The 19,504-nt window shown below is 34.4% G+C and overlaps 1 protein-coding gene across 2 annotated transcripts in view; it reads right to left on the bottom strand.

Moving 5' to 3' along the window:
* PGGT1B (protein geranylgeranyltransferase type I subunit beta) overlaps positions 1-19,504 on the bottom strand; it is a 64,543-nt gene that overhangs the window by 23,082 nt on the left and 21,957 nt on the right. For both annotated transcript variants that reach the window (XM_044662316.1, XM_044662308.1), the window contains exons 4-6: positions 14,135-14,286; positions 6,921-7,053; positions 2,322-2,367 (exon numbers count right to left, since the gene is read on the bottom strand). In XM_044662316.1, the coding sequence (XP_044518251.1) occupies positions 2,322-2,367; positions 6,921-7,053; positions 14,135-14,286 (331 nt within the window). The remainder of the gene's footprint in view (positions 1-2,321; positions 2,368-6,920; positions 7,054-14,134; positions 14,287-19,504) is intronic.

Raw genomic sequence — 19,504 nt, 5'->3', positions numbered from 1 at the left:
ATTTTTTTTTTTTAATCCTGGGACTCCATTCTAGGAGCATAGGGCCACAACCAGTAGGCAATGGGTCGCTCAGGGTCACCCAGCTGAGAAGTGTCTGAGCCCAGATTTGAACCTAGGACCTTTCGTCTCTAGGCCTGGCTCTCAATCCACTGAGCTAGCCCAGCTGCCCCTACTTTAGGTTGCAGTTTCTTTAGCAGATGTAGTTTTTTACAGGGTGGGGTTGCTAGCCCCACACCCAACCCTCCTCTTTTTTCATCCGGGCTAGGGACCATCCTTAGCCCAGGAGTGGTAAGGGTGGGCAATAGGGGTCAAGTGACTTGCCCAAGGTCACACAGCTGGAAGTGTCCGAGGCCGGACTTGAACCTAGGACCTCCAGTCTCTAGGCCTGGCTCTCAATCCACTGAGCCACCCAGCTGCCCCATATTGTATATACCTTTCGTTAAAAATCTTTAGAGTTTTAAATTGATTATGTTTAAAATGATCCCTTGGGGAAACTGGTCTCCCAAAGGATTATAGGGGGGATGTGTAATTAGAAATCTTGAACCCTTGGACTTCATCTACCAGAATCCTTTTCCCTTCATCCACATAGTGTCCTTATGTATTATAAATAAGTTTGCTGTAACCCCGCCCTCTCACTCTCTTTTCCCACATGCACAGCTGGGAAAGCTGGCTTTACTCAGGCTTTTACTTTGTCTTTTTATTCCTTTTACTTCAAGTTATTACTACAATACCTCTCATATTCTTCCTCTTCACTCACAGCCTATTATCAACTCTTAAGGTATTACTCCAACAGCCTTTTTGTTGATCTCTTTGTTTCAACCCTTTTCCCACTGCCATACACACTTCTGGCAAAGTAATTTTCCTCTGTTCATGTGTGTCACTTCCCAATACAAAAAAAAAAACTCTACAAAACAATACAACACAATACAAAAATATGCCTCTAGGATAAACTATAAACTCTTGTTCTGTTTAGCTTTTAAAGTCCATCACAACCCTGCATTACACAATCTGGCCCCAATCTAACTTCCTAGCTTAATTTTACATTACTTCTTATCCTATATTCTTAATATAACCAAACTGGCCACCTCGCTGTTCATCACACACAAGAACCACACTTTTTGCCTCCATAACTTTATAGTGGCCATTCCTCAATTCCTGGAATATACTCCTTCCTCATCTCTGACTCATAAAATCCCTCTCTTTCTTCAAAATATAGCTCAAGCACTATGAAACCTTTCCTGATCCCATCCGCCCTCTTTGCTAATGTTTTCCAACCCAAACTACCTTGTACTTAACTACTTTGTATTTATCTGAACTTAATATCTTTATGTTTATTCTATATATCTATATTCTATATATCTTTCTGTATTGCTTTCTCTCGGTTAGAATGTAACTTCTTGAAAAATAGACCTATTTCATCATTAATATTTTTATCCCCAGCTGTTAGCACAAATACCTATAAAATTAGTGACTGCCATATTTTAAGTTAAACCATATTTTCTGTATGAATTACAACAAAGCCATGCCAGGAACACCATAACCTGAGGGCAGCTTATTCTAACTACAGATGAAACTTTAAAAAAATACATAAATAGCTCCTTTGAGCTTTATAACTAGAAATAACTTCCCAAGTTAAAACCCAACACACTTTAATTAGCAAATATAACAAAACCTTTGCGAAGCATATATACCTTACTTTGCAACATGACTCAAAAAGTATAAGACAAAAGTTTTGTTTTCGGCCATGCTGGAAATGTACATAAGGATCCAAAAGAATTTTTATCAAGATTAAGAAAATAGAATAATATTAAAGGATTTTTTTTCTTTTTTGGTTTCCATTCAACTTAAATTTTTTGGCATTAAAATGAGATCTCAAATTATTTTTACATAAATACCACAGAAGTACAGATTGGAAGGGAACTTAAAAGGTCACATAACCACTCAAAGCAGGGATTCTCTCAACAACATCCTTCACAAGGAGTCTAACCACTGGCATAGCTCCAGTGATCAGGAAATATATCAGTAAGTTCTGTGACATGAACATGTTTGTTGAACAATTGAATAAAGTCAATGCTTGAAAAGTGGTTTTCAATTGTCATAGGGAGATGGGGAAGGAAGTAAAAAGGAAGTAAAGCAGAGATTATGCCAAAAAAGAAAAAGGATGTAGTGGAGAAATGGTTTGTGTCAATATCTAGAATTAAGTTCTGTGGTGCATCCCATGAAAGTTGTCTGAAACTAATATTGCTAATGCAAAATCCCAACATTTTTAAAGGAGGAAACCCCGCCAATCCCACATTGTTAACCCATTAAAGCTATCTTACCATGAGATTCTAGTCCAGCTCCCTGTGCCAGTCCATTGTCATAAGACTAAAAAGAAAAAATAATGTTGTTTACTGTGGAACACAAATTAATAAGCTATAAGGTTTAGTTAATAAGTAGTAAGGCTTAATGGATAGAGGATCAGACATGAAGTCATGAAGTTTAGCTTCCCATACAAACTGGTTATGTGACTATGGGGCAGTCACTCTATCTCCCATTGTCCCCTATAATTCTCTAAGACCATATGCAACAACTGACCATCTACACTGGTAGAGGGAATTTCCTCCCTAGGATTTTCTTATACCAATAAAATTACAAGCTTGTATAAGACAAAATATAAGAACTTTTTTTTTAACATTACCAACAGACAAAATTAGGTATTAGTTTATCTCCTACTATTATTTGCCTTTGCAATTCCAAAAATAAACTACTCTTTAGTACAAATGGGGATAATGTAGGAGGTATGGGTGGGTACTGTTATAAGTAAGGCATATGAGTTTGGTCTGCAAGGAAGAGTTGCAGGAGGATAAAGATTCTAGAATGTGAAAGTGGGGTTCAGACAGTTAACTGAGGTTTGGGGCTGGCTGTCTCTCTAGAGGTTTCTGGAGAGTTTGGCTGCTTTTCCTTAGTGGCTGATTCTATCCTGATTACCCATCCTACCTGCTGTCTTGCTGGTACTTTGCTGTTGTCAGCTGTGTTCCCTTGTGATCCTGACCATCTGATTATAAGATCAGGTCTGGTTCCTTTTGGATCCAGAATCTCTCCCTGGGCCCTACAAAACTGCCATAGACGGATACCTATAATACCATCTAAGGGGGGGTGGGGGTGGTTTAGTGCAGATTTAGCTAAAATAGGAACTGGGATCTTTAGAACAGAGAGGTGAAGATTAGTGTAGGCTAAACACTTTGAAGACTTCCCATGAGGGAACAAAATTAGATCTGGGGGTTTTAGTTAGTGACATTAATATTAAGGTTATCCAAATTCCTTCTAAACTTTCCCTTTTAATTAAATTACCTTTTATTTTCTGTTTGAGTGATCTGTGTTATCTCAGACCAGGCTCTATCTGAACTGGGTTCTGTTGGCATTCCCAAACCACAGTTAATCTTCTGATACTGGCCCAATCCTATCCATCCCCAATACCATCCACTTACGGTATCTGACTGTTTTGCTCCATTAACCAATGGCAAATTGAAAAAAAGAGATTTTTCAAGTTACTACACATTTGAATTGATTTTCCATAAGTGACTATCTAAACTATGTGGGCCCAATTTTCTTTTTAAAAAAATCCATTCTTGCCTCACCATTCAATTCTTAATTCTATTATCTTATGATCTGTTTGCATAGTTTACCAACAACAATATTTTATCAGCATACCTGAATCTCACATAGCTGTCAGAAAAGTATTTTGAAAAACAATCAAGTTCTATATAAGCATGTATTATAATTGTTAGTTAAATGTTAAAAGAGCTCTTTTATAAAATATATATGCTATTATAACCTAAGTTTGTTGTTTTCAACAAGCTTAATAAAATTAGTGATAGATTAATATTTGCATAAATTAAAAAATGAACAAAAATTCACTGATAAGTAAGTCATACTAATAAAGTCAAATAAAATAGCACCTCTTTGTATAACAAAAGCCAAAACACATACTTCTTTCCCCCTCATTATCAGAGGTATCACACAAGGTATGGACAGTGTTAAGAACACTGGATTTGGAGTCAGAGGAGCTGAATTGAAATCTCAGGTCTTGTTATTTATGACCTATGTGGCCTCAAGCCATCACTTACTCTCTCTAGACTTAACTGACCCCTGAAGTCCATTCCAACTTTAAATCTATGTCCTTATGAAAGTAATACCACCAACTCACAAATAAGCCATTCTGTTCTTAATGTAAACTTAGTTTAACCTCTAATAGCTAATTCATTTTCTTTTCTAACACTCACTACAACTCTTGTGGATTCTTTATAGGTGCTGTTTTCCAAATATCATACCTAGTTATTGACCTCTGTATTATCTTTATAGTTGTATAATTTACAAATTATATTCACCACATTCATGGATTTAGTTAAAAACAAATACTCCTATATACCATCTCCCTATACTTTCTAAATTTTATTCTGAAATGTTAAATCTTGTTTTGGTCCAAATCATCCATTTTATTGGTGTAGAAAAATTAAGGGAATAAAACCCCTCTAATAAAGTTTATTACATCTGTTTTGAATCTTTTAATTTCAAGAGTGCCTATGGCACTGAAAGTTTAAGTGACTTGTCCAGTGTCAGTCAATATGTATCAAAGAATCATTTTTTTCCCGGACTCCAAGGATAACTCTCAAATAAATCAAAATATCTCTATTGACTTAAAAGCACATGAAAACTTCATGCTTGGGAAATAATATATTCTGCAAAGTATAATTGCTTTTCTCCCTAGTTTTACTCAACATTATAAAAAAGGAAAAGGAAATTTGTGATGAAAATGGATTTCTTTCTTAATAGGGCCATATAGGCTGTTCAGTAAACTGCTGAAACCAGAACTAAAGAGAAAACATACATGCACGCACACGCACACACACACACACACACACACACACCTACTGTTCTCCTTAAAAAGAGTATAAAACTGCTTCATTAGGAATGCTTATAGGTTCCTGCTTTGCAAGGAACCAGCCAAAAAAATAAAATGACAATCTAACTAATGAAATTTATTTTTAAAACAGCAAGTCATTTAAAACAATTGTAAATCTATGAAAATCTAATAAAAGCAAAAAAAGAGCAGATAAAAAAGAACTAATTCAAGGTTTTAGGAAAGGCATAATGGGTCAAGTGTCGTAGGGAAAATGTAGGATTTGACAGTACAGAGCAGACTTTGCCAGGCAAAGTTGGCAGGAGCTGAAGATTCCAAACCTGGAATGTTGACAGAGGGGACTTTTTCACAGGGACTCTGAGATGACAGTTTGCTTTTGGGGAGTTGGGTTTTGAGCAACTGTCAGGAGAACCTGTGAGTTGTTGTATCTTTGAACTTTTGGAGCTGTGCCTGACATTTAACAATAAGATCATCTATCAAGACCAAGAAGTTTCAGGCTGAGATAGGAGTTTTATCTATGGTGGAAATACAGATACATCCATCTCCCTGACTTCTCTATTGGATTTATCTTGCTGTCTTTACCTGTGTTCCTGGGACAAGCTGAAGACAATAGCCAAAGGACAACTTAGTGAGACACCCTTCACCCCTGACCAGCCAGCTATTTGCCCCAGGCTGTCTGCTGTAGTGTTAGAGATAGATCAGACATCTCCATCCCCCTGGGCCCTGAATTACCAATAGATTTAAGAGACAGTTATCCCCTCTTACCTCCACTTCCTATCCCTGTTCAGTTATTAAACCCATTTTACAAAAGCTTCCTTGGTCTTTCTCCTTTCCCAGACACCTTATTAACATCGTGAACCCACTCTGAGTTGAGAGTTGTATACCATGGCTTTATCTAATCATTCCCCAGCTTGTATGTATTACCCGAGTGTTTTCTTTAGTCTGTTACCTCTCCCACTGTTCCCCAATCCAACTGAGGGACTAATTTAAACCCCAGCGGTACATCTATCCCTAACTATCCCCTAATTATTATAGTACCTTTAACACAAGAAGACCTGATTTCAATTTCCACCTCTGATACATAATGGTTATATTACCCTGGGTAAGTCATTTAAATCAATAAATCAACAATTGTCAAATACCTACTATGTGCCAGACACTCTGCTAAATAGTGGGGATATAAAGAAGCAAAAGACACTGCCTGCCCTGAAAGAGCTTACAATCTAATGGATGAGATAACATGCAAATAAATACATACGAAGTAAACTATATACATGGTAAACAGGAATTCATTAACAGTGTGAAGAAATTTAAGAGTGACTAGAGAAGGCTCCTCTGTAGAAAGCAGGATTTTAGGTGGGACTTAAAGGAAGCCAGGAAGTCAAAAGTGGTAGACAGCTCTTTAAGACAATAAACTAAAGATACTCTGTCCTTAAAGTCCAGGTCTTATCCTATTCATGATTTCATAAGGAAGAAGGAAGGGGGAAATAGTATCAATCTCAAATTATTGTCATTAAGATCTGCTAAAGAATATTTAATCTCTAAAAAAAGTAATATCAAGGTTAAGTCTTATTAAAGGTCATAGGATTTACAGCTGAAAAAAGTCATCTACTTATAACTCTATTTACAAATAAGGAAAGTAGAATTAAGAGAGGTTAAAAAAGACTTGCCAAATGTTACGCAGGAAGGACTTACACTCCAAGCCTACCTTCAATACTTACAAGCAACCTTCTGCAAGTCTCAGTTCTTTCCTTTGTAAAATGAGATAATACCTATAGTACCTATCTCACAAAGTTGTTATGAAGTTTAATGTAATACATTAGGTAAAGAAATTTGTAAACTATATGATATTATGCCAATTGTTTCTATTAAATAGTATAGTATATATTAAATTATAATAGATTATTATAATAATTATAATATTTTATAATTTATAATAATTTATAATAGCATATTAAATAGCAATATCTATTACATATTAAATAAATTTTAAAAATTCTCCTTTAGCAAAACTTACCATACTTCTTCTAATATAATCTATGGCTTTCTTCATGTCCATGCCTGACCAATTGTTGAGCATGTAACAAATACAGGAAGCACAGTAGACAAATCTCATGTCATTCTCACTACCTTCAGGTACAGCACAAAAACTGAAAGAAACATAAGATTTTGTTCTTAGTAATGTATTGATAATTACTATACACATCTTACTCTTCCTTTCATTAAAAAGGAATATTTTACTCCCTTACTCTCAGAAACTTTAAACAACAACCTATTTAGTGTACACTATTGCCTTTGCTAGATTTGCCAAATCTTTACTGAGCAATAACATCATTATTCCACCCTACAACACAAACTAGCAAAATACAATGCTGACCAACATGAAATAGTAATTTTATCATCACTGTTCTACATTACAATATAATCTGGCAAAAAGAATACTAGACTTTAGAGTCAATAGACTTAAAGTACACTCTGTTACTTATTAGCTATGTAACCATAGGCAAATCCCTTATCCTCTTCAATTTCTGTTCTCACATCAACAAAACAGAACACTCCCATTGATAGGAGGCAGCACAGTATAGGGCTTGGGAATTAGCAAGATCTAGGTCCAAATTCCACCTTGAATACTTAAAAGCTGTATAAATATAGGCCCTTAACAACCACCGACACCACCATCACCACCAATACCACTTGGACTTGTATTACTATTAAACAGCTTGTGCTCTTATTATGACTCAGTCTCTATTGTGGCTTTACTTGCTGCCACCACTACACCACTTAAACTACCTCCTTTCTTAATACCACCTCTCAAGAATAGTTTTATCTGCTCCTATTCAATCCATGAATAGCTGTGGAATAATTTCAGTATTATAGAAGTAGTAATCATAGAAAAGTGGCATAGATACCAATGTTTTTATGGAACTGATAAGATAAAATTGCTCTCAGAAAAATTACATTAGAAAAAGTAATGAATACAGGTAAAATCACCTGAGTTCTACAAAGTAAGGAAACTAGACCAATACCCCAAAACAAGGCAAATGTCTCTCAGGTGTGACTATGTAATCAGGAATTTTTTTGGGATATATTTTTGGGAGTATCTTAGATCTTGACTTCTTATTTATATACAAGCAACAGAATATATTAAGTTTAATAGTTTAAAACTACTACATAATACAAGGGAAGGCAAGAGGCAAGCATGTAATATTTTCCATACTAGCTCAGGGATACTTTGTCTTCTATTATTTCTAAATTAATAAATTATTCAAATATAACTAATGTATTTGAATAAATATATTTTTCTATACAGAGAGAGATGATGATTAGGTTATTCTAAAAATTTCAGAGAAAACTCCTATAGTACACATTTACTACAACAGTTTTAGTTAATTTGCAAAAACATTCTTATTCTTTGTTTGGCTTTTTATCTTATTCCTGACAACAATCCTTAGTAATAGGTTTGAACAAATAAAAAGAATGAGTTACTATCATTCTCCAATTTTGAACATTATGGAAATTCTGGCATATTTTTCTTTCATCAGAGAAGTCCTAAGAAGGAATGCTCCGAGTTGGAGGATTGAAGATTTTTTATTCAGCAAAAAATACATTATGAGAATGCTATGTATAAGGAATTGTTAGGACTAAGCAATCATAATCTCCTATCTATCACAGCCCACAACAAAGACTCTTGAGTGTTAATGGGGAACATAAGACCTTAGCCTCATTAACAAAGTATGACTTGCCTAGGATGAAATTGAAAATCTTAGAATTTACTCTCTCCCTCCAACAAATTGAGGAGTCATCTTGAGCAGAAAACCTTTCCTAATGTCCTCCCAACTACACCATATTTAACTATTTTGCTTACTTTTGTATTTATTCACTTCCATTTTTTTGCTACACACAATTGTTTTCCCCCATTCAAATGTAAGTTTCTACTGAGTAGGGATTCTTCATTCTTAGTACTTATGTACTTGGGTCTTACCACAATATCTGAAATACAGCAAGTGCTTAATGTTTGTTGTTGGTTTATTTCTATGGAATATTTTTCATATAGAATAAGAATGTGTTTGTAAATAAACTATCTACTGTGAACTCAACTCTAGATGAGATGCTAAGAGGCACTTAAGGCTTTCCTCTTCTCCCTCTATCACTTTGTGATCTCATCAGCTTCTATAGATTTAATTATATCTCCATGCTGATGATTTTCAAATCTACCAATCCTGAAACTGGCTGAACTCCAATCTCCCATGTCCAGACATCTGAACTAGCTATCCAACAGGTATCTTAAACTCAACATATCCAAAACTGAAATCACTCTCTCCCCCTAAAGCTCTCCCTCTTCCTCCTACTTTCCTTATTACTATAAAGGGCAACATCATCCTTCCAAATCCGTCAAGCTCTCAAATTAGGAGTCATCTTATAGTCTTCACAATCTCTCACCCCTCATATTCAATTTGTTGCCAAGGCCTGTTGGCTTCACCTTTGTAACATCTCTCAAATATGCCCCCTTTTTCCCTCTGATACTCCTACCATCCTGGTATAGGACTTCATTATCTCGCACTTGGACTACTACAATAGCCTGCTGGTGAGCTAGCCTACCTCTAGTCTTGCCCCTCTCCAAGCTACCCCTCTCTCCAGTTCAGACAACAAAGTGATTTTCTTCACCCCATTCAAATAGCATCCAGAATTAAAAGTTTAAAAATCCTCTGTTTGGGATTCAAAACTCTTTATAACCTTATCACCTCCTACCTTTCCAGATTTCTTACACTTTAATCTTCATTGAATACTCTTTAATCCAGTAACAGTGGCTATTCTGTGAACAAGACACTTCTTTGGCTCCAAGCATTTTCTTTGTCTGCCTGCCATGCCTGGAATGCTTTCCCTCCTCATCTCACTTGCTGGCTACCCTGGCTTCCTTTAAGTCTCAGCAAAAATCCCATCTTCTACAAGAAGTCTTCCAATCCCTCTTAATTCCAGTACTTATCCTATTTTCCTTCTTATTTTTACAATTTATCCTGTAATATAACTTGTTAATAAATAGTTGTTTGTTGTTTCTTCCATTAGACTGTAAGCTCCTTAAAGGCAGGGACTGTCTTGTCCTTCTTTTTGGATACCTACACCTAGCGAAATGCCTGAAACACAGTAAATGTTCACACATAGTAAGAGATTAATAAATATTTATTGACTGACTTGCTTTTTCAGAATCAGTGAATATGCTTTTTGATGTATTAATATTTTTTTGATAACTATATTTCAAAATTATTGGTTTCCTTAATATTCCTATTTATTTTATGTATTTAAAAATATTCTGAGAAGGGGTCTGCAGACTTTACCATTAGGGGTCCATGACACAAAGAAGGTTAAGAAATCCTCCTTGTACTAGATAAAACTGGATAAATTTATAGCACCATTAACATGAAAAGACCCCATTCTATATAACTAGAGATTAATAAGAAAAATACATATTAAAACTACTCTTAAGGTTTCATATACCCATTAAATTGCCCCAACATGGCAATTTGGCAAAATATGCAATAATCAATGTTCAAGGGACTCTGCAAAGATAGGCACGTTAATTAATACATTTTGTGAGCTGTGAATGAATTCTTCTGCAAAAGAATTTGGAACTCTGATACAAAAATGACTAAACTCTTCAGCCCTTTGACGTGGTAATACCATAACTATGCTAAAGGAGGACAAAGATAAAGGTAAAGGTCCCATACATTCTAAAATATTTATAGCTATACATTTTTATGGCAGGAAAAAAACTGGAAACTGTTATGGGCAGTATGGTACTTCTGGATTGGGCCTGATAAAGAGATGGCCCAAGGTCCTCAGATGCTATAAGGACCTAAACTGAGTAAGGATGGGAAGCCTAAGTGAACACCAAGGCTGAGATAGTGAACACCAGGTTCCACAAATATTTGCAGCTCAACTGAGAACCAGTTCCCATCTACAGTGCCCAAGACTAAGTGACTTAGTGAGAAGCTTTGAAATGAATCCCACAGCTTCTCTGGCTACTTGTCTTGGGGGTTAATGGATAGGTGTTAATGACGAGGATAGATATTGATAATAAATGGATAACACAGTTGACTGCAATTTAGCTAAAGTATTCCCTTTCCCCTTAGATGCAAGAATGTTAAGCTGATCTTTAGGATAAACCCAGCCTTCACCTAAATGAGCTTTAAGAATTTAATTATAATAAACTCAGGGGAAGGATCAAGGTTGAGGAATGAGTATTGGGAATCTATGCTAGACTATATAGATAACAGAGATTATCAATTGATAATCAGGTTGTGTCAGTTGGCTGAAGATGTTCCTCTCCCTCTTTGGCCCTGTTCAGGCTGGCACCTTGGCCCTGACCAGGCGGTTTAAGTCTGATGCTGTTCTTATTGATAATCAGATAGTTGGTATATATCTTACAGCTCTATTCAGTAGTTGGTGATGTGGTAATTATTGGAACAGGATCAGAAACAGGATACAGGTAACTTGAGCAGGTTGCTCGGCTTACCCAGCCACCCAGGGTCCCCTTCTCACAACTGAGAGATGGTTTGATTCAGCTTCTGCCTTTTTATAGTGTTGGCAGCAACTACCTTTTGCCCCTTGGCTTACGGCATCTGGGTAAGTTCCAAATTCTAAACTGTTGGTTGTCACTCCTCCTGGTCTCCATTTTCTTATCAGAAATTAATGTTACAAAACAAAATAGATACTAATCATTTGGGAATAGATGGATTGTTATATAAACTTAATGGACTGTTATGGTGCCATAAAAGATAAAAAATGAGAAATTCACAAAAATTTGGCAAGACTTATGTAAAGAATTACAAAGCAAAAGAAGTACAATGACCACAGTAACATAAAAGGCAAACGACATTCAAAACTGCAAATTGAACTAACCATTCTGCAAAGAAATTTGAACTATATTCCCTAAGTCACTATACTGACTATATTCTTTGATCTAGAAATACTACTATTGGCCCATTCCCCAAGAGATCAAAATTGAAAAAAATAAAAACAAAAAGCATAGATACAAAAATATTTATAGTAGTTCTTTTTACAGTAGTCCCAAACTGTAAACTAAGGGGATACCCACCTCTTGGAGAATAGTTAAGTTAATTTAAATATAAGAAAATACTATTGTTCCATAATAAATGCAAATGGACATAGAGTAAACTGGGAAAATCATTATGAATTGAACTAGAACTTACACAAGGATAATATTTAAAAAAAAAAACTTTGAAAGTCTATAGAACTCTGACGTAACACAATGATAAACCATGATGATGAGAGGACTGAAGATGAAGCACAAAATCCATCTCCTAATAGAGATGAAAGGCTTAAAATGAAGAATGAGACATGCATTCTTGGAATCAGTTGAAGTGGTCATTTGTTTTGCTAGAATATGCATATGACAGTTTTATTTTTATTTTTTAACTGTTCGATGGAGGAAGGTGGAAAGTGGGCTAAAAAAATAAATGCATTATCATCTTTTTAAATTGAAAATACTAAAACATGCTAACTAAAATCAATAGAGCAACCAATTTCAACTTCAGAGGATTGATGAAAATATCCCTCTTCTTAAGACATAAATGGCTAAAATGTTGGTTTGCATGGTTTAACTATATTCTTCTACAGGGTAAGAATGATGAAAAAATATCAGTGAAATATCAAAAGAGAGTTTTATGGAAAGAATACATTTGAAATATATTTGAAAGAAGACATACATTTAAAAATAGAGAAATGAAAACCAATGTTTTCCCATGACATTTTAAAATGAAAAGAAATTATCAAATTAAGATCTGAATGTCCAAAGCCATTGGAGAACCATTTCATGGAATTCTAATACCTTCATTTCCTCTACTGTAGATGGCACTTAAAGATTCTTGAGAAATAATAGCTGTATAATTGGTTTAAATCTTGTGCCTTTGAACTACATTTCCCTGGAGCCCACTGACTTCCTGTCATTATATATACTGATGTAGACAAGGGATAAATTAGGTGGATTTTGGGAGCTAGCTCTCTTTCCTTCCTATGGAGGCTTGTAGCTGGGAACGCGGGCTGTTTGAACAGGTAGATTAGCCATGGGCACATGGATTTATTTTGTTACTTATTTATTCCTTTACGTCTAGTAACTACTAAATCTTATAAAAACATAGTATTTAAAGAAGTTATTATTATATATTAATTTTAATCTTTACATAGCAGAGAAGGTAGAAACAATTAAGTTCCCATCCTAGGTCCCCACTAGGACCCAATAAGTAAGTAGCAAATCCTCAAGAGCAAGATGGCCTGAAAACAATACTTACTTTTTTTTTTAAACTCATTTAACTACTCTACTTCAATTTCTTCACCTATAAGAGGGTTCCATTAGATTAATCCTATGGTCATTTGTAGTTTGAAAAAGTATATTAGTCACAAAAGGCTTTCTTTATTTGGAAATAACCTGTGTTCAGTCAAATCTTAGCAGAACTGTTTTTATAGGTCAACTGCAGATAGCAAAAGCAGAGGCAGAAAGTAAATGAAACCTTCAGAGTTCTTGCTACCAAACTGGTCTTGATAACACTATCAAAACTCAAATTCTATCACATGCCATTCAATCTAATTTAACCCCCACTTAAAAAAAGTTCTAGAATACATTATATTATGTTTAAGTTCATACAATTGTAATTTATTTCTGTATTTAGGCTTACATTTTCCTTTTTTCCTACGTTGCCACTAGATTTCTTTACTCTACTGGTTTCCCTAGTATTTTAATAATAATAACAATAATAATAATAATAATTTTAGCATTTACAAAATGCTTTATGGTTTACAAAGCACTCTGTGTTTACTGTATTCTCTAAAAATTGTTTACTTGTATTTTATACAATTTTTTATACTACTATCCACAGTAGGAGCTTAATAAATGCCTGACATTACAATAAAAAATTATCCACATACTTCCATTCTGAAGAAAAATATTATTTAATTAGGTACTATCCTCTTGTTTGGACTAATAAGACTAGTGCCGCTAAGAGAATCAACATTTTAAATCATGAAAGGAATTAGAGGTAATTTTCTTTATTAGGAATTCAACCATTGCTTGTCATTCATACCAACCATTAGTTGGCTCAAATGAGTTTATAATCCTAAAAAAAAAAAAAATTTGTTATGCTCCCCTATTTCAATTTTGTTGAAATCTGTTCAAATCAAGTAACTTATATTTTAAAAGTGACAAGGAATTCATCATACCTTCCATCTTCCAGCTGAAGCGCTCTCAATCCTGCTAAACAGGCTTCTTTATTTACTCTGCTTAAATCATCTCCAAGAATAACTAAGCATGATAGTCCGGTATAAGTCATTGCTATATGTCCACTGTCATAAGGATGAGCTATGCCAAGATCCTAAATTTAAGACAATAATAATTAGGAAATTGGTTGTCATGTGTCAATAAACAATTCAATGTAAGATAGCTAGTGAATAATCACATTAAATTTAACTTGCTAATACTTTATAGGGAAAAAGCATCTTATGGGAAATCTAAGAAAAACCATAAGTCTCTTTTAAGCAACAATAGCAATTACATGTATTCCAATATAAAATTTAAATTTATCATGCTTAAATTCAATTATATTTCCTATGATTTATTAGAATAAGAATTTATTCAAACTAGAGTTAAATTAGGTTCTTTTTCTTCTGAATGAAAATGACTGTATAGTTAACTATTTTTTCTAAATGTAAGAAGTAACAAGTATTTATACTATGAAAATCCAGTCCCTTACAATTTAATAACCTGGAAATGAGAAAAGTATTTACTAAGTATCATATATTCCATTTACCAAAGAATTTAATAATTAATGACTGATCCCATTAAGTAATCAGATACAACACAAAGGAACAGAATAAACTGAGAGTATTTTAAACAATTTGCCAAAGTATCAGCTGAATCCTGTCCCTCAAAGTCTGAAAAATAAAAGGCTAAAAAAGTCCAGACAAAACCATCTACTGAGGAAAAGAATCTCTACTTTTCAGATGAAAACTGGGGAAAAACTGGGAAAACCAGAAAGAAATCTGGTATAAAATAAGTTTATGGGGCAGCTAGATGGCTCAGTGGAGAGAAAGCCAGACCTAGAGATCAAAGATCTTGGCTTCAAATCTGATCTCAGATACTTTCTAGTTTATGACTCTAGGCAAGTCACTTAACCCCAATTTCCTAGCATTTACAACTATTCTGCCTTGGAACCAATTTAGAATCGATAGGGTTAAAACAGAGGTTTTGACAAAATAAGAGTGCAGCTTTTAATAATTTAAGTTTTAATGAGAATATAGTAAAGTTGTAAATTAATTTTATCCCTTTAAGCCAGAGAAAAGAAAACTTCTAGCAGCTTTTAACAATTAACATTTTAGTTTAAGTAAAATAGAAATAGTAAGAGAATAGTAAGCAGTTTAATAAAAAAAACTGTTTAATTTAAGAAAGAAGTATAGATAGAAAGACAGAAAAGAAGAAAGAGAAATTACTAATCTTATGCCCTACAAGTATACCTAAAATTCCTAATAACTACCTCTAACTGTCTTCTGAAGACGGCTTCTTGCCTGGCAAAACCAGGCCTATCTAACCTAAACTATCTATAAATGATTCACTAACTATATAACTCACTAAAATAATAGATAGCTACCACTCACTCACTCCTTCAATCAGTTTTCTATAGCAGCCCAAATTGTCAGTAGCCAGCTGATAACAGATCCTTGCCTATGAGACAGATCTCCTGCTCTCTAGAGATCCCGGAGACAAAAAGCCCTTTAGCTTTTTTTTTTTTTAAGCCAAAAGCCCTCTCAGTAAGCTCAGGCCCACCTTTATATTCCAGCAACTAAACACCAACCCACACTACCAGCAACCAACCCCCAACAACCAACTCACAATCAGCAGCCAACTTCCCCCCATCTGCCAGCCCTAATTATCCACAACTGACCACCCAACTGTCGGCAACTAGCTCTCCTCTCAGCAACTGACAGCCTGCAACTGATGCTTGCTCAGCAGGGGGCTCCCTGGTTCCTACTTCCTGTCACTGAGGGCTGATTACTCCCTACACAACTCTATGGTAAGAGGCCCGAAATTAAAGAATTCTAAGACCAAAGGCATGGGTTTTGAAAAAAAGAAGAAAAGATGTTTGCATCACCATCTTAGATCACATTCCACAATAAATTCCAAATGGATACATTATCTAGATAAAAGACCATAAAATAAGGCAAATACAGGAAAATATAAGGCTATGCCTTGCATAACTATAGCTGAAGGAAGATTTCTGAACAAGAGACAGATCACACACCATATAGCATGATAAGCCAAATGAGTATATAATTTAGATATAAAGACCAACATAAACAAATGAGAATATGGAAGAAATTGCCAGGCAGATCTAAGGATAGGGAAAGAGTTCACAAACAAAAAATGGAGAGGTTTATCAAGGGGGGTCGAGGGGAATGCTTCCAGTTACATAAAATTAAAAAGTTTTTGTCCAAACAAAACCAATGTAACTAAAATTAGAAGTGAGAAATAAAAGAGAAAAAAATGGCTGGTACTTAATAAATATTTTTATTGATTGTAGCAAGTGTCTCTGATAAAAGCCTAATTTCTAAGATATAAAGAGAAGTAAATCAAATTTACAAGAAGCATTAATTCTTCAAATGATAAATTGTTCAAAGGATATGCAAAGGCAGGTATCTGAGGAAGAAATTAATGTTAACTACAGAAATACAAATTTAAAAAACTTTGAAGTACCAATTTTCATCCATCAGATTGGCTAGGTTAACAAAAAATGAAAATCACAAGTGCTAGAGGGGTTGTCAGAAAACAGATACTTTAACGCATTGTTGGTGGACTATATATACTATAGGTCTATATCCCAAAGATAGTGAAGAAAAAGAATACATAGACTACAACATACAATAATATTTATAGCACCTCTTCATGAGAGCAAACAATTGGTAACTGATAGGTTGCCCATCAATTGGGAAACAAACAAATTATGGAATGTAAACGTGACAGAATACAATTGTGCCAATTAAAATGGTTCCAGAAAAATCTGAGATAATTTGAATGAACTCATGCAAAATAAAGTGAGCAGAGCAAGGAGAACAATTTATATGATAACAACAATATTAAAAACAAACAACTCTGAAAGATATAGGAACTCTGGATCAACACAACAATCAACCATATCTCCAAAGGACTCAAGATGAAATATGAAATTATAGGTAGAGAAAGAATGGACTCAAATGCAGTTTGAAGAATTTTTTTTTTACTTGACTAATGCAGGAATTTATTTTGCAAAACTATACATATTAATAATGGATTTTATGGGGTGGGGAAGGAAAGAGAATTCAAACCAAAAATAAAATCAAGTTGAAAAACAAAATTAGGTGATTAGAGTAAGTTAAAAGGGACAATTTCAATTACATAAAATTGAAAAACTTACACAAATAAAATGAGTGCTGCTAGAATTAGAAAAGACACAATAAAATGGGGGAACTACTGTACTTAATTTCTAATAAAAACCTTGATATTTGAGACTTATTATAACAAATATGTGACAAAAGTAAATTCTTAAGGACACAAATAGGCATTTTTCAAAAAAAGTTATCAGCAACGACATAAAAGAATATTCTGAATCACTAATAAGAGGAACGAAAACTAAGATAACTCTGAGGTTTCATTCATTTCATACCCTAACTGCAAAAATAAACCAAGATGAAAACTGAAAATGCAGGAAAACATATATTAATTAATTAATTAATGCACTGCTGATGGTATAGGGATTTGATCGAATCATTCTGCAAAGCAATTTGGAATTTTACTAAAGAAGCAACTAAAACTGTACTGTTACTCTAGTTAGCATATGACAACAAGGCATAAGTAACTAAGTAGATAGAGCTCTGGACCAGGGGTCAGAAAGATCAGAAAGACCTGGGTTTAAATCTGGTCTCAGACACTTAATAAGCTAGGTGATTCTGAGCAAGTCACTGAATCTCTGTTTGCCTTAATCCACTGGAGAAGGAAATAGCAAAGCGCTCCAGTATCTTTGCCATTAAAATTCCATCGACCAAAGGGTCAGAGTCAGACACAAATGATAACACTAGGCATAAACCAAGGAGGTTAAAAAAAAAAAAAAAAGAGGGGTGGTGGGTGGGAATGTCCCATAACAATACAAAAATATTTCTAGTGGCACTTTTTGGAGTAGCAAAGAACAAGAAACAAAAATTGTAATCTAGTATAAATAACATAAAAGAAAATATAAATAAGAAAAAATACAAAAATATAAATATAAATGAAAAAGAAAATGCTTATCAAGGCAGGCTACAATAATGTCTTCAAAAGAATAAATGTAAAAGTAGATTTCCCACTACTTTGGCAGAGACATAATGAATTATAAAAATGAATCAGATGTTTCTGGATATGGCCAGTTTATTGATTTATTTTATTAACTTCTTATTTATTACAAGGGTGGGAAGAATAACTAGAAAGTAACATGAAAGAGACAACTCTATTATTTGCAAGCTTATTTTTCACAGAAAACTGGTTCAGTTAACATCAAGGAAATAAAGGATGACAAAATTAAGCAAAAGTAAGTTTGATAGAAATCACCACATTAGGGGGCAGTTAGGTAGCTCAGTGGATTGAGAGTCAGGCCTAGAGTTGGGAAGTCATAGATGTGGTCTCAGACACTTTCCAGCCGTGTGACCCTGGACAAGTCACTTGACTCCCATTGCCTAGGCCTTACCACTCTTCTGCCTTGGAACCAATACACAGTATTGACTCCACGATGGAAGGTAAGGGTTAAAAAAAAAAAAAGAAACTACCACACTGTATTATTAAACTGATTCAAATGAAAGAGCCACCAAATCATTTTAGGAGAGTTTCTATCTCATGATGTCTATATTCAACTTTTATTTTTGACTTTTGAAACTAGGTTATAAGCCCATCTCTTGAGTTGATGCATTTAGCTGAAATTCAACAAGTATCCTTTGAAAAATATTGAAATGAGTTGTTAATGTAGTATATATAATACTGGTAGCTCATATCTTTTTTCTAGTTGTCTTTTTTTACTTAAAATTAGAAGTAATAAGTTACTAGAATAAAAATCAGGAACATCTTAACTCCTTAGTTATTTTCTTTAAAGCCATAATTGAGAGAGATTACTTGGTCTTCAAAGTTTAGACCTTAGGATATGTGTTATATTATAAGGAGGTCACTACTATCTTTTGATGTATATGAAGTTGGAGTATAGAGAGATGATAAGATGGTACTTCTCCTTTATAACAGTTGCCCAGGTAGGATCCTTTAGGTCAAAGTGGTTTATCCCTTCAGGACCCACCTGGGGTTAATTGGTATTAATTATTGGGCTCTTCAGCTGAGGTAACGTTGGTAATCTGACTGCGTGACTCCCTTCCCAAATAAGGTTTGGAAACTAATTCAGGAAGGTACTTTAAAACTTTGTATATATTTGATAAGAAGGATAATGGTGTGGGATAGAGGTAAAGGGAAGACGCTACTTTAAATTGACACTAATGAATCTCTAACTGCAGGCAAATGAAGGAATCAAGATGATAGCTTCTCTCTGGTAC

This window comes from Gracilinanus agilis, chromosome 1 (genome assembly GCF_016433145.1).
Source record: "Gracilinanus agilis isolate LMUSP501 chromosome 1, AgileGrace, whole genome shotgun sequence".
Taxonomy (NCBI): domain Eukaryota; kingdom Metazoa; phylum Chordata; class Mammalia; order Didelphimorphia; family Didelphidae; genus Gracilinanus; species Gracilinanus agilis.
Note: the sequence above shows the minus strand (reverse complement) of the source record. Positions and strands in the feature narration are given on the sequence as shown.